The sequence below is a fragment of the Myotis brandtii genome, unplaced genomic scaffold (assembly GCF_000412655.1).
Source record: "Myotis brandtii unplaced genomic scaffold, ASM41265v1 scaffold112, whole genome shotgun sequence".
Lineage (NCBI taxonomy): Eukaryota > Metazoa > Chordata > Mammalia > Chiroptera > Vespertilionidae > Myotis > Myotis brandtii.
In genome coordinates, this window is record NW_005353838.1 from 13,530,354 (window position 1) to 13,547,039 (window position 16,686).

General features: G+C 36.8%; 1 protein-coding gene across 2 annotated transcripts in view; it reads right to left on the reverse strand.

Moving 5' to 3' along the window:
- PDE1A (phosphodiesterase 1A, calmodulin-dependent) overlaps positions 1-16,365 on the reverse strand; it is a 255,007-nt gene extending 238,642 nt beyond the window's left edge. The window contains exons 1-2 of one of the 2 annotated variants that reach the window (XM_014546520.1): positions 16,249-16,365; positions 15,437-15,547 (exon numbers count right to left, since the gene is read on the reverse strand). In XM_014546520.1, the coding sequence (XP_014402006.1) occupies positions 15,437-15,537 (101 nt within the window). In that variant the 5' untranslated portion in view covers positions 15,538-15,547; positions 16,249-16,365. Of the gene's footprint in view, positions 1-15,436; positions 15,548-15,781; positions 15,967-16,248 lie in introns of those variants that run through there. The other variant, XM_005857657.2, reaches the window with a different exon arrangement.
- Between the last annotated feature and the right edge of the window lie 321 nt (positions 16,366-16,686).

Below are 16,686 nucleotides of genomic sequence, written 5' to 3' on the forward strand. Positions count from 1 at the left end.
TCTGGAATCATCAGAGGACATACAGATGGCCAAAAGAAATATGAAAAATGCTCAACATCACTAATCAGAGAGACACAAATTAAAATGACAAAGAAGTACCACCTTACACCTATCAGAATGGCTACCATTAATAAATCAACAAATAACAAGTGCTGGCAAGGATATGGAGAAAACAAAACCCTAATATAACTGCTGTTTGGAATAGAGACTGGTGTACCCACTATGGAAAACAGTGTTGAGTTTCCTCAAAAAATTAAAAATAGAACTGCTATTTGACCCAGTGATCCCATTTCTATGAATATATTCTAAGAATCCTGAAACACCAATCAGAAAGAATATATGTCCCCCTACCTACATTCATAGCAGTGTTATTTACAATAGGTACAATCTATAAACAGCACAAGTGCCCATCGGTAGATGAGTAGATAAAAAAGCTGTGGTACATTTACACAATGGAATACTGTGCAGCTATAAAAAAGAATGGTCTATTACCCTTTGAGACAGCATGGAGGGACCTGGAGATGATTATGCTAAGCGAAATAAGACAGTCAGAGAAAGACAAATATCACATGAACTTACTCAGATATGGGATCTAATGAACACAATAAACTAATGAATAAAATAGAACCAGAGGCATGGAAACATGGAACAGACTGATGATTGCATTATTTTTATCTTCACAACAATCCTCTGGGATTCTAAGTTCCATATGACAAAGTTTGCCTTTTGTTTTTGTTTGGGGGGTGGTGGATGTGTTTTATTTTTTATTTTTGTCTGTGAGAGTCACATCCCCAATAATCTCTACTGGTCAAGTTTGAATAACTCATTCACTTCCTTTCTTAAATATCCTCTATAAACTTACTTGACCCTCCAGCCTGAATTAATGTTACTGTTGAACAACTATAGCTTTACTGGCTATACCATTCAAATGTAAAGTTATTACATGTTGTCTGATTACTGGTTTTTGTTATATTGAAAAATTTTTAAGTTCTTACTTCATGCAATGTACTATGCTAGTTACATTATTTTTATCTTCACAAAAATCCTCTGGGATTCTAAGTTCCATATGACAAAGTTTGCCTTTTGTTTTTGTTTGGGGGGTGGGGGGGTGGATGTGTTTTATTTTTTATTTTTGTCTGTGAGAGTCACATCCCCAATAATCTCTACTGGTCAAGTTTGAATAACTCATTCACTTCCTTTCTTAAATATCCTCTATAAACTTACTTGACCCTCCAGCCTGAATTAATGTTACTGTTGAACAACTATAGCTTTACTGGCTATACCATTCAAATGTAAAAGTTATTAATGTTGTCTGATTACTGGTTTTTGTTATATTGAAAAATTTTTAAGTTCTTACTTCATGCAATGTACTATGCTAGCCACTGAGGACACAATAATAAGAAAGTGAATTCCAACTCTTCCTTCCCATTACCTCAAAAGTTGAAAGAAGGACTACCTAGAGGGCAGAACAATTAAATGGACAATAACAATAATACATGAAGTGTATTTAGAGTACCTAGAAAGGTCACCTAATCTAGGCTCAGATGATTACGAATCCTTCTGACTCTAATGATATTCTGATTAGGCTCCAACTTTCCCACCTGGTCTTTCAGAAATGCAACCTTTACATGGTTAAAGTCTCCCCGAGATACTCCTCTTTGCCAGCCTACACTTCCTTTTTCACTCAATTTAATTTCAAAATCTGTTCTCCACAAATCCCTTTTCCTGTTTTGTGAGAGAAGATTTTGCCAGACCTTTTTCCCTTCACCAATAAGAATTCTAGTTTACAAAAGTTAAAGACTTGTGGTTTACAGAATTTAAAGCTATTACTCTACATTTAAAACCAGAGGAGTTAACTAAGATTTTATTTTAATTCACAGAAAAATTAGTAGAAATTACTTATAACAAAACTAATGGCATTAGCCAGTTTTGAATTGACAACTATTTTATATAAACCATAAATTATGAATACACAGCAATATATATCTCCAAAAGTACATGTAAAGTATATTTATTTTATATAATCAAACTAATTGTTTAAGGAACAAAGAAGGGAAAAAAAGAATTTGATCAGATTGCTTTCTTATCTACTCTATATGGTAAGAAAAAAATAAGTGATGAAAGAAAATAAAAGCTGAATAAGAATGAAAAAGAAGGAAGTTTGTACAGAATTAAAAATTAAGTTAATAAAAATTATAACGTTACATCTTCTTATGATGATGTTTGGTTATACATTATCAGCTCTAAAAAATAAAACTAACCAAATAGCAACCATTTAACATATATGACCTTCTAAGATGAACTAAACCTAACCAGTGTGGCTGATACACACCCAAAATCAGTTCTTGGCCGCTACATTATTCATATGCTACTTCTCTGGTTTCCACGATTTATTCTTCCTACTACTTTGATTCCTTCTCTCTCCTTTTTTCCCTATCATTGACTTCTTTAACCCAATCAAAATAAAGCAAATTTTTCAGAGTTTATGAGATCAGTTTTCTTATCCTCTCCTACATCTGGAAATACAATCTTATACTAAAGTGATTCAGATAATAGAAGAAATATGTAGGTGGGGGAAACTAGATGCAAAAATCACTTTCTTCTTTTTCTTTGTGGTTTTCAAGAAGAGGCCTAAATGAGTGGGAACTGGGCCTTCCCATGCCCTGCATGACCTGTTGTCAGGGTAACAGGATGTGTAGGCAGCCCTGGCCTTTCCAAGGTCTGTTGCCAGGGCAACAGGCTATGAACCACCTCTTCTTATGCAACTATGCAGTTTCTTTACCTTATTCTATGTTTCTCTTCTATTTGGTGGGAAATAGAACAATACAACTTTAATATACAGGCCACTGAGGGGTCATTTATTGGAAGAAGTATTATTGCAAATGGAAATAATATGGAGAAGAATTTTATTGGACTGACTTTCTGAAAATAAGGACCTTAATTTTTATCTCTTAATTATATACTAAATTTTGATTGGGTCAAAGAAATAAATGATGGAAGATGACGATAGAAAAAGAAGCAGAGTGGTAGTAGGAAAAAACTGTAGAAGCCAGAGAAGAATTATATGAAAAATTTAAAGACTAAGAGCATGATTTTTGGAGTATATCAGTTGGCTTTTTTGTGCAACAAACCATCTCACAATTTAGTAGCCAAAAACAATGAATGTTTATTATTTCCTCATGAGTTTGAAGATGTTCAATATTCCAGGGTGACCTCACTGACATGCCTGGTTGTTGATGATCTGGGTGGTCTAGTGGAGCCCCAGCTGCAATGGTAAACCATTACATCTGCTCCACATGCTCATTCTCCAGTTGGCTTGACTAGGCTTCTTTCCAAGCTGGTATGAGAGTTCCAAAGAGCAGCAAGAGAAAGTAAACTCCAATGCATACACCCTTCCAAGTCTTTGCTTGCATCACATTTGCTAAGATCCCATTGGCCAAAGCAAGTTGCATGGCCAGGCTCATTGTCTGTGCAGGAGGGAGAATCCGATAGTGGATGCAGGAAGTCAAGAACAAATTGAGATACACTACAATAGTAAATGATAGCATGGAAATTTTCCTGGAAAACAGACTGTTCTTTGGAAAACATGAAATATTAAAACAGACAGAGATTTGCTGGGGGATGAAATTTCAAGAAGGTCACACATATAAAAACACTTTTTCATATTGGAACCAATCTTGGAGACTTTAAGAGTTCTAAAGGGTAGAAATAAGCTCTTTAATCCATCTTATAATCATCTCAAATGTGCACAAACAAAGGAAGAGGGAAAATACTGTGTGCCTTTAAGTAGTTTGTGTTCTCTGTGGGAAATAAAGTCCAATTAAATACATTTAGACTATTTTTAATATAGAAAAGGAGAAAAGACTCTGCTCACTTTACTTCAGAAAAGAACCTTATTGTATTATTAAAATTCTTTATAACAAGAAAAGAAGAGGCAGCATAGCAAGAACAAAATACCTAGTTGGGTGTTTCTTTTTTTTTTACTCTCACCCAAGAATATGTTTTTCATTGATGAGAGAGAGAGAGGGAGAGGGGGGAGAGAGAGAGAGAGAGAGAGAGAGAGAGAGAAAGAAAGAGAGAGAGAGAAACATCAATCAGTTGCCTCCTCTACATGCCCCAACTAGGAATCGAACCCACAACTGGATGATGCTCTACCAACTGAACCACACCAGCCAGTTTCTAATACCTATATTTTCCCATTAGAATTCCTGTCTTTATTCTTATTAGTAAATAAAAATCTTCAAGGAGAGACACCCAGATGTTTCTACTGTGCAGTGTTTTCTGTTGTTTGGGATACCAAAGGCCAAAAAAATTAGAATAATTTTGTAAGGGTCCAAGCTCTGAAACAACATGAGGGTTTAGGAAAAGTCTAATTGGCTTGCAAATACCAGCTTAATCATTGCTTAAATAAATTAATTAAAGGCATAGTGGTAGTCCATGTCTAGAGGAGGAGAGAAATAAAACTGGAGAGTTTCTGACATCTAAAGCACATGCCAAGTGATAACTCCCCTTGGTATTCAGCTCTGAGGATGCAGAACTAGGCAAGCAGATGGCAGGATTTGGAATAATCAACACAAGGAAACAGTTTTTAACTCCTGAAAGGTCAGCTTTTTAGTGAGTCTTGACTGTTAACTGGAATTATCTGTCAGTGTTAAATGGAATAGGTATGGGCCCAAGAATATGGCCCTCCCCCTACTGATTGTGAAACATTGGTCAGTCATTGAATGTCTCTGAGGCTCAGTTTTGTCATCAGAACAGAAAAATGGGGTTAATTGTGCTGAACCATACAAATCAAAAGAAAAATCTTTTAGAAATTATAAAGCACAAAAAATTGCTATAAAGTATGATTACTACTATGATTCAATTATGAAGTAATTTAAAATATTTTAAGTTAATCAAAATGTGATTGATGCCCAACTTGTTGGTGTTTTTTCCTTATCTTGCTCCAAATGCAATTTATTTTAAACCAAGGCTTAGAAAGTCCAGTTTTAAGTCGATCAAAGTCAGCTGTTCTAATAAGTCCATTTTTATTTTCTTCTAAGTAATCAAGGACCTGTCTAGTGTACAAAGTTCCAAGAATCCTTTGATTCTCCACACTTATTCAGTGTTTAAGGTTGACCTCTGTTTTCTTGCCCTGTCGACTTCATACTCTAATCAGACATAAGAGATTTTAGAACATTTTTGTGACTTATAAAATTATTGGAATAGGTATAAATATAAAAATTTTGCAGAAATTATCTGCAGTGATCCTTTTCTGAGCCTAATTTGATAAAAATCTGTGTTTAAGTATTTTATAAAATATAATCTCTTTAAACAACTTCAAGAAAGTAATAGTTTAACGAAGAAATCAAAGCGATCGTAATGTTTCATTTATATGCCTCTGTTGACCTATTATCATTTTCATAACAATAAACAGTTATTTGTGCCAGATACTTGTTCAGACCTGATATTTGGAACATGATGATTCTCATGAGCCTTTAACACTGTCATCTGTTTGATTATGTTAATGAAGAATTCCTTTCATATCTAAAATGTTTATAGCACCGTCCTTTTGCATGGGACTCAGACTTGTTCAAATATATACATTTGATTAGATTATTAAAATGCTAGAATAAAGGACACAACCTAATAACATAATGGTAATTTCATATTTTCTAAAATGAATGTGCAAAGGGAAAATTATGGGACTATATTAATTACTTGGAAGTAAACTCTCTTGTCAACCAGACACAGACTGTGGTAAGAAAAGACCTAAAGAGTGATTTTCAAGCCAGAGTGATTCAGAAAATAAGACTAGCCCTGGGTCACACATGGTTATAGAGACCTAAATTTCATTCCAAGGCCACTCACTACAAGATGCTGAACCCATCCAGGCAATGTTTCTATCAGTGGATTGCTCAAGGCCACCCCATTTCTTTCCTTCAGCTCTCTCTCCTACACAACTCCCTCCCATGGGGATGTAAATCCTCTGTTCTGGTGAAGAGGAACCTGGGGATTTGGTGAGACCACTTCCACTGAGCTAAGAGAAACTCTTCTCATCTTGACAACCCTGTTCTTTCCACTGATTCTGACAAGAAAATTACCTGAAAAAAAACAGAATACTGTTTTTACATATAATAATATTAAAAATGATAACAGCTAGAATGTCTTGAATTCGGGACACTGTTGTAATCAGTTTGCAAACATTAATTTATTTAATCTTCTCAACACCTATGAGATAGTTAATGATGTCATTCCCATTTTGCAGATAAGAAAACTAAGGCATTGATCAACTTGGAGAAGATCATATAGCTGTTAAACGGCAGAATTGAAATACACAAGAATGAATAAGATTACAGGGGTATTAATAATTAAAATGTTTGGAGAGCTTACTGTGTGCCATGCTGTATTTCTTATATACATTATTTCATTTCATTTTCACGATCTCGCTTGGGCAATGTCTAGGTTCCCAGACCCTAATGCTTCATTCTAAATGGAAGGACTTTACATTGGAAAAGTTTCCTTGCCACTCTTCACATTCTTTCACAAAGGAGAAGGAGAAACATTTGGTTGGTCAATTATGGAAAAGGAATCAAACCTGGTGGGGGTAGGGAAGGGATTTTCTGCTTATAGAAAGCATAGCTTCACCTCTTAGAGGCCATGAGGTAAGTTTAGGAGGGGAGCTTTTGTCCTCTCCCAGGAAGGTTTGCAGCTTTGGAGGGTAAGTTGAATTCAGAGGTGTTCTGGTCTCTTGAGCGGTATACCAAAACCTGATTGTCCAATACAAGTTCAGTCTTCAATAAAGTTGACATTTTGATCTCTATCAAGTGGACTCCTAAATCTATCCCCTCACTTAATCCTGAACTAGTGGTGTCTTAGGAACTCACCCCAAGTTCCTAAGAGGTAGGTATCAATTTTTGTCTATGTATCAGCTGAAAAGTCATTTTCTAAGATAAATCATTCCTGACTATCTAAAATACCTTCCCCCAAGTAACTCCTGATCACATCATCTGGTGCATTCTATTCAGGTCACTTCTCACACCATGTTAACTTATTTATAATTTACTTTTTTGTTGTGCGTTTTCTCTACTAGAATGTAAGCTCCTGTGCATAAAATAGTGCTTGACATAGTTTACAATTAGTGGGTATTTGTTGAATAAGTGAATAAATGATAAATGAAATAACTGGATTGTACAAATAAGGAAAGTGAAGTTTAGAAAAGTCAATAGATTTTCATTATCATTCAGCTAAAAGACAGATGGTATCAGAAAATACCTGATTATAAAGTTCAATTTCTTAATCTCTAAGGTTTTTTTCCTCAACAATGTCTATTCTATAAACCGCAACATAATGTTATGTAAGGACTAAGATTTATATTAAGACTAAGTCTCGGTGCACAGATTCGTGCACTGGTGGGGGTCGTGGGGGTCGGGCCAAAACCAGCAGTCCAACACCGCCTGTGGCTCCTGCCTGCTGCTCCCACTCATCTCAGCCCTGCTGCACCTGCTGTGGGCTCGCACCCAGTCAGTCCTGATTGGAACAGGCTTGCGCCGTGTGGTGCTTGCCAGTCGTGAGCCCTGCCTCTGGCACCTGCCGGTCAGCTGAGCGGTGCTCCCCTTGTGGGAGTTCACTGACCACCAGGGGGAAGCTCCTGTGTTGAGCATCTGCCCCCTGGTGGTCAGTGTGTGTCATAGTGACCAGTTGTTCGGTTGCTTAGGCTTTTATATATATATAGAAGATTATATATACCAGATTAGATTTTATGAGGTGATTTTCTTCAAATTTGTTTTATGACTAAATGACAATTTTTTAAAACTAATTTGCCTGATTGATCCATTAAAGTCCATCACATACTCAACAGAAATTGAGATTTATCAACATTTCCAAGAAAGATAGCATAATATTATTCTTTGATATTTGAAATAAATCTACCATATACTCAAAATCAGAGCTTGGTAAGAAAATTTGTAGGGTTAGATGGAAGACAGTGAGTTATTTGATGGCTAAGAATAAATACTGACTACTCTAATTTGCCATAGAGTGACTTAGGCTGGTCCCATCTCTAGGCATTGTGTCTGTGTGAGAATGAGAATGTGTGTGTGTGTTTGTGTGTGTGTGTGTGTGTGTGAGAGAGAGAGAGAGAGAGAGAGAGAGAGACAGAGAGAGAGAATTGGCAGAGGATAGGAATATAGGATATAGCAGTGGTCCTATTGATTAAGCACTTTGTTATTCTGTTATTCTTCTTCTAGAGGCCCGGTGCACAAAATTCATGCACAGGGGTGGATCCCTTAGCCCGGCCTGCACCCTATCACAATCCGGGACCCCGCGCGGGATGTCTGACTGCCAGTTTAGGCCCGATCTGGGACTGCTGGCTCCTAACCACTCGCCTGCCTGCCTGCCTGCCTGATCGCCCCTAACCACTCAACTGCTTGCTCAATCGCCCCTAACTGCTCGCCTACCTGCCTGATCACCCCTAACTGCCTCTGCCTCAGCCCCTGCCACTGCGGCTTCATCAGGAAGGACGTCTGGAATGACGTCCAGAAGGTCGTTTGACTGTCCAGTCTAATTAGCATATTACGCTTTTATTATTATAGATTACAGGAGACATGTATTCGTTTACTATTGCTGCTACAACAAATTTACCACAATCTTAGCAACTTAAAACAATAAAATGTATTATCTTCAATTCTGCAGGTCAAAAATTAGACACAAGTTTCAATTGAGCTAAAAATAGGTGTTGGCAGGGCTGCATTCTTTTTGGAGGCTCTAAAGAGAGAAATTTGGTTTCTTATCTTTTCAAGCTTCTAGAGGTTGCCCACAATCCTTGCCTCACAGCTTATTTCTTCCACCTCCAGTGTTGGCAAAGACAACTCAAGTACTTCTCACATCACAGTACTGTCTTCTGCCTCCCTCTTCCACTTTTAATAACCCTTGTGATTACACTGGGCCCACCTGAATAACCCAGGCTAATCTCCATGTGTTAAGGTAATCTGATTACAACCTCAACTCCATTTGCTACCTTAATTCCCCTTTGACAGGTAAGGTAACATCTTCACAGGTTCAGGGGATTAGGATATGAACATGTCTGAGGGGGCAAATAGTCTGCCTACCGTGTACTAAGTTTTAAGAAGCATCAGTCTAGATCATGGGTTCTCAACCTGTGGGTCACGCCCCCTTTGGGGGTCCCACGACCCTTTCACAGGGGTTGCCTAAGACCATCGGAAAACACATATATAATTACATATTGTTTTTGTGATTAATCACTATGCTTTAATTATGTTCAATTTGTAACAATGAAAATACATCCTGTATATCAGATATTTACATTACGATTCATAACAGTAGCAAAATTACAGTTATGAAGTAGCAACGAAAATAATTTTATGGTTGGGGGTCACCACAATATGAGGAACTGTATTAAAGGGTCGCGGCATTAGGAAGGTTGAGAACCACTGGTCTAGATCCTTTTCTAGTGACCTTTCTAGGTAAGCATTCTGAGAATGTCCTCTTTTTTGTTTTGGAAGCAGATGTGTCTCCAAAATCCAAGTTCCACCGGATACTATTTAATCAACTTAGATACTTACCTCTTGAAATTGCTGAAAACGTAAATAAGAATACAAATATGCTACATCTGGAAGGTTCTGACAGTAGATTGATTATAAGCAAACACTACTTCCTTCCACCGTCTCTCTCCCCATTCTAGCTGTGAATCTATCTTCATTCCTCCAACCTAGCTTTAGGCCCTATTTTGGCAGCCTCACTGATCTTCTAAATTTGTAGTTAGAGCCATTATAAGATTAAGAATTTTATTCATTCATTGACTGGTTTCAAAGTATTTATTGCATTTTCTCCTATGTGCCAGGTACTGTACAAAGTGTTGGGGATCCAAAAGCAAACATGGCTCTTCCAGATAGCAGCCAGAGGTGACCTCTGAAAATGGTTTACTTTTCACCCAGAAAACCCCAAAAAGTCATGCAAACCAAGAAGTTCAAATCTCCCTGTTCACTTTAAGAGCACACTGGAAATTTCCCAGGCCATCAAGGGTATGCATATGTGAAAAGGCACCAAGCATCGGAAGGATGTCACTTTACAGAAGCAGTGTGTGCCGTTCCGTCATACAAGGGTAGAGTTGGTAGGTGTGCCCCGGCCCAACATGGTGGCTGGACACAGGGTCAGTGGCCCAAAATCAGTGCTAAATTGTTGCTGCACATACTGAAAAATGCAGAGAGTAATGCTGAACTTAAGGTTTTAAATGTAGATTCTCTGGTCATTGAGCCCATCCAGGTGAACAAAGCTCCCAAGATGTGCCAGAGAACTTACAGAGCTCATGGGCAGATTAACCCACACACAGGCTCTCCCTGCCACATTGAGATGATCCTTCTGCAAAGGAGCAGACTGTTCCTAAACCAGAAGAGGAGATTGCTGGAGAACTTATAGAGCTCATGGGCAGATTAACCCATACACAGGCTCTCCCTGCCACATTGAGATAGATGATCCTTCTGCGAAGGAGCAGACTGTTCCTAAACCAGAAGAGGAGATTGCACAAAAGAAACTGAAGAAATAATAACTTATAGCCTGGGAGTAAATTCAACATAAAGTAAATAATAAAAGTAAAAACAAACAAACAAAATCCATTCCAATAACATGGCTTTTGCCCTCAGTAGCTCATGGTCCAGTAGGAAGGTAGATTTTTTTATGCAAAGGGAAGTCCAGTTTCCTTTATGACTCAAATATAGGAAACTAAGAAGAGACCTGTAAGCATTTGGTCACAGGCTGCCTATTGGCAATTTTTCCTGATAAAGGAATGTCACAAGCTCTGGAGGACATCAATCATGTCTGCCCTCTGAACATAGAAGCACCCTCGGGCATTGCAACAAGCAGAACCATTTCCACACATCTCTAAAAGGATCACGGGAGCAAGAGCAGCCCTGGATGAGCAGACAAAAGAGTTGTTCCCTCGGGATAAGCGAACGAAACGAGCAAAGGCAGATGAGTGGTAAGCAGCTTTCTTTTAGGCAACCCTGGTCAGGTTGGGAGGGGGCCACAGAGGGAGAGGCATGCGAGGAGGCTCCAAAAGTCAAGCAGGTTTGGGGAGAAGATGCTGAACTTGGAAGGAAGGACACTCAAAAGCTTTAAAGGGTTTGAAGCAGGAGAGTAAAAGGATGAGATTTGCCTCTGATCAATAATGCTGCTCCATCCTAAAGTACAATTCCACTACAGTGCTAATAACTCCTGTCATTTCACTTTTTGGGGGGGAATACTGCAGTGCTAATAACTCCTGTCATTTCACCTTTTTTTGCCATTTTCATTCTAAATATGTATTTCTGCTACATCTTCTTGGTGATGACAGTTTGGGATTACTTCATCTGAAACCGTACCATACACTGCCCTCTTCGATCACAACAGCTCATTGAAATGGATTATGGGATTATTGTACAGCTCCTCCTTTCTCCTCCACTTTCTGCATATTAATATTTTATTCTCCCACTACTGAAGATCATGTTTACCACCAATCAAAGACAGGGGGGGGGGAGCTTAACTTCCAGTCTTTCAACTGTTGCATTCACAACTCCAGATCTTACTATTTGAACATTTGTCTGGATTGGGAGAGATAGGAGGAATGTGTCTATACATGCAAAATTAATTATCATATATTAAGTTAGTTTCTAATTATGAAATTCCCATAGGTTCTAGTCCTACTTCTATAAAAGGAATTGGCAATAAGTGCTCATGTGAGTCTCATATTTTTGTCAATAGCTTATGGTTTTAAACAGTTCCAACTTCCCTCTCTTGTGTTGAACAACTAAGACAACATTCTGATTTACTTTTGGCTATAATGCCATGTGGCTTTCACTGGAATTTCTACTGGATCACACTTTTCTGGAAATGTTGTCGCCCCTGAGACTGAATTCTTAGAACAGTGGCACTGATTGGAAAGAGCAGCACCAATGTTTTAAATATGCTTGATTTTTTTTAACCCACAGTTGTGGAACTATTTTACTTTTAACAAAGAAAAAAACAATAGTACCATGACACAAAAAAAGGATTATCTCTAAAATTAATTTTGAAAACACTGCACATAGATGAAAACAAATGTGAAATTTTCAAATCAACTTCCCTCATGGAAATCAATAACTTAACAATTTTTACAAAGACTAGTGTCCGAAAACTTTTCATAATGTGTAGGAAGCAGTACAGGTTCCAGAGTCACAGGAGTCTTCTGAAATTTCATTAGGTGTTGAGATGGCTGAAGAAATAGGAAGTGTTGTGCAGGTCCTAAATAATTGATAACTTATGAACAAATAGATGGTTCTTTTAAAATGTAGTTTATGAAGAACATGATGCCATAGTCATTTGTTAACATTTCTACCATCACAGATGGTGAGTCATGGTATAGAATCTCAATGGTCATACTGAGTAAGAAATTAGTAGTGGAAGGTGGATTGAAAGTCATGACAGTAAAAATAAAGTTAATAGAATAAAGCATACAAGTCTATATACAGAAATAAGAAGAAAAAACTGTTTCACCTTTCTTCCCACAGAGGAAGAAGAGATTTCTTAGCACAATACTGAATATGGTGTCCCAATTAAGTATTATATTCTTTCTTTCATGGAAGAATATTAGAGAAAATTTGTAAAAAATAGTAGAGAAGAATTGATATTTGAACTTAGTTTACTTAGTTTTTGCATGTATTATGAAATTTAAAGATTCTTTCTATGGACTCAAAAAAAGTGTTCTAAAATGTTATGTTGTATGATAATGCCTATAAAAATATTTTCTGTAATATCTACCTATAGTGACTTGTGTTTTCCATAGTTAAGGTATACTTGAATAACCCTTATATTAAACTTTGTCTCTATTTTTATCTAACCTCAAAAATGCACATATTATAAATACACTTAAAAACAAAATATTCTGTTGAAATAAAGTAATGTATTTGTAAAGTTAGATACACTAAAAGATCAAAAAAACACTTTTCAGACGAATAGTTAAAGGCCTTTATTCAGTCTATTTTACCAAAGTAAAAAAATTATTGCAAAATTGTTTCATAGCTTTCATGAATAGCAAGATTTTAATTGCCAATACTTAAAAGTGGAATCCTAGCACTAGCAATTTTGATAAGCTAAAATTCTGTTTGAGTCAATATTACATGTTAAATAGGCAAGACAGTTTCAGCAATGGAACCGGGAGTCCCTCATATCACTGTTTCGAATGCAGACTACACAAGGAACCATAATTATACAATTTGGTTGTCATTAGTCATGCAGATTTTAGATTTAGAGCTAGTTGTTTTGACAATTGTAATCCTAGAATACTAGAAATGTCTTAAGTCAAAGTACAAGTTAAAGTAATAGTATCAAAATGTAAATTCCTTCTTTCTTTCATGCAAAAATGATCAGTCATTTCAGTCAGTTTAGTAATAATTTTTTTAAAACCTAGTTATCAGGCCAGTTGGCATGGTTCAGTGTCTGAGCCTCGAGCTATGAACCAGGAGGTCACAGTTCAATTCCCGGTCAGGGCACACGCAGGCTCGATCCCCAGTGTAGGGCCTGCAGGAGGCAGCCAATACATGACTCTTTCTCATCATTGATGTTTCTATTTCACTCTCCCTTTCTATTCCTCTCTGAAATCAATAAAAATATTTTTTAAAACACCTACTTTAAAAAAATAATAAAAAATAAAATAAAATAAAAACCTAGTTATCAGTAATTTTCCCCTAAATGGTCAATTCAGTGGCTCTGTGTGAACACAACTCAAAATTTACTTAGTATATACATATATTAGTATATCCTACATTAGTGTTGAATATTAAGTCAAGAAGTTCTGCTGTTGACTATATCACCCTCTCCTGAAACAGAATGACAGCTTCATCTTTGAGGTCAATTGGTAAAGTGAAAGTCAGTTAACTTTGCACTAAAATGTTAGGTAAACACAAAGTCACTTTTCTAATTTCTTAAAGATATATACATAAATCACTACCATAAATCTTCATACATTCAAGTTACTATAGAAAAAATAAAACAAATATAAACCAAATAAACACATCGTGTTCTGCTAAAAGGGAAGCAAATCTAAAATAGCTTGTGATATGGGATATAATTTGTCCTGTACATATGTCCATCCATGCGTTAGGTTAGGACACAAATCATCTGATGATTGCCAATGTTTAATTTTCATCTATGTTAACTAATTAAGTTATTATTTGTTTTTGTGGGATTGTTTACCTAGAGAACAACCAAAAACTGTAATTTCTAAATCTTTAAAGGTTCTTGGAAACATATTTATCTAATTTATTCAAATGATGTAAAGATGGCTTCCTGTTTAAAAGTTAGTCTCTGTTAAATGTTGTTTGCACTATGACTGTGCTGTTATACCAGTGCACTGTAATGCCATGTATTCCTTCAAGTGTGAGAAAATATGCAGGCAAGATTATTTAAATATATAAACATCATTAAGTACATTCAAATGAAGGAAAGCAGAGGATATTTTACCTCTAAACAAAGTTTGATATAATTTTTCTTTTAAGACATCAATATAGGGACACTTAGCTTACTGAGATGTTGCATTTTATAAAATAGTATATAAACACAGCATTAGACATGAATCATAGAAAAATATTTCACATGCTATAGGATTCCTTCAGCTATTATAGAAAAGCAAATATATCTGCACTTGAAATATGCAAGTATGCTAAGTAACTGCTTGTAAATATGCACATACACATCTTTATCCAATTCTTAAATCTGATATTTAAATTATAACATAATTAAAATAAAGCATGTAAACATAGTGTGCTGGAACACTAAACAGGAATTTTAGCATACACAGGGCAAAACACTTAAATGTCCTTTAAATAGCAAGGTGAATAGAATTTCAATTAAAGTTTGACTCAGCTACTTACATTTCATGTTTAGCATAAACACATCTCTTGACCCACCTCACTAAGGTCTATTTTATCTCATGAGCTATTCTGTACTCTCACAAAATGTGAAATGTTTAATTTAAAACCAAACTTTCCAGTTTATTATCATATTAATCCTCTCCTTGTTTTTTTCAAAAGGTAATCACAGAGAAGTAAGTACCAGTAGTAATCTCTCTATTTACCCAATAAAATTGTTATTTCTACAAGTGCCCTGGCAAGCAGTTTTCCTGATACTTTTCTGCATATCTAAACAACACATACGGAAGTATAAAAGAAGCCACAGAGTATAACAGTAAAGTGAATTATTTTTCTCAGGGAGTTGCCTTACTTTACATAAAACATACAGGTGCAAAAAATGTTTATCTTTCAGGCAGGTTGTTAACTGAGACTGGCACGTTTTTCTTTTTTAAGGGAAATCTTTCTAAAGGAAACACTAGTTCACAAAGTCAGACAGTACCAACAATGAGTCATGTTAATAGTCCAATTTTGGGGTGAGAAATAAAAACACAGAACCAAGCAAAGAGCTTACTCACATTCCTTTCAGGCGCTGCCACATTTTTTCGGTGTGTTCTCCTATGAGATATTTAAAAGTGGTGTTTTCCAATTCTTCGATTTCTGTAGCAGTAGACCCCATGATGATACTCCTAGGGCAATACAGTTAACAGTCAGTGTCAGCAGCTCAAACAAGCATTCCTCAGTCCACTACAAATCTCAGTGATACAGTTGCATCTCTTATCTATCAAAACATTGCTTGCAAAGCTGAGGGCAGCCTCTGCCAGAATAGCTATTGACTTTGACAGGCATATCCACGGCTCACCACATCACCACCTCCCCCTCGCCCCCCAAAAGCAGACAGCAGTATAAACGGATCCTCTGACCTCACAGAAACAATCCGCACATGGGAGCTGCTACTGTACTACTGACCGACTGAGCTCTCCAGATCTCCCTAAAAGCAGCTCATTTGTTACTGCTCCGTGCACTGAAACACATCAGAATTCCTACAGTTTACGAGCTCTGTTATGCACAAGAGAAACGTGAATGACTTTAGCGCACCAGAAGAAGCTGAAAGCCTCTCTACCAATGGAAGGAGGGCAGGATGGAATAAGAAAACAGATGGCAGGAATCAGTATCAGCAGCACCACCCCGAGAAGAAAGTGCCTGTTTTAAATGCCAAGGTTTTTGTCTCTTAATTGATCTGGAACCAACAGTTGAAAATGATTCATGCTCTCACAAACATGCAACACACATTAATGACAACAATGAGAAAATAACACACAGAGCCATACAGAAGACAGACCACAGAGCTCCACAGGTTGTTATTGTTGCTATAGTCATGCTTATTCACCTTCTCCTAGCAACTCCAGGCAGTAGGTAACTGCCAATTTAGTGGAAAACACAGCAGTTGCACACAGCCAGCTCCGTGAATCCTTTGGGGACTAAAAAAATAAAATGAAACTAGTGCATATGCTTGTATGTGCGTGTTGAAGAAAAGGGAATGTGAGTGTGTGTGCATGTGTGGGGGGGGAGAAAGGGAGGGGGAAGGGAGGGAGGGAGGGAGAGAGAAAGAGAGAGAGAGAAGAGAAATTGATTATATGCTGCTTGTGCATTTTAGAAGAAAAATGAGCTAAAATGACATAAACAGAATCAGAACCGAGTTATCTACCAAGCTTCAAACAAAAGGCGAGCTTTATAAGTATAAGCTCCATAACAGCCATGGCTATCTACAAGCTGTTAGAAAAATATATTTAAAAGCAGTATTTCTTCTTGTTTGTTTGGAAACCCA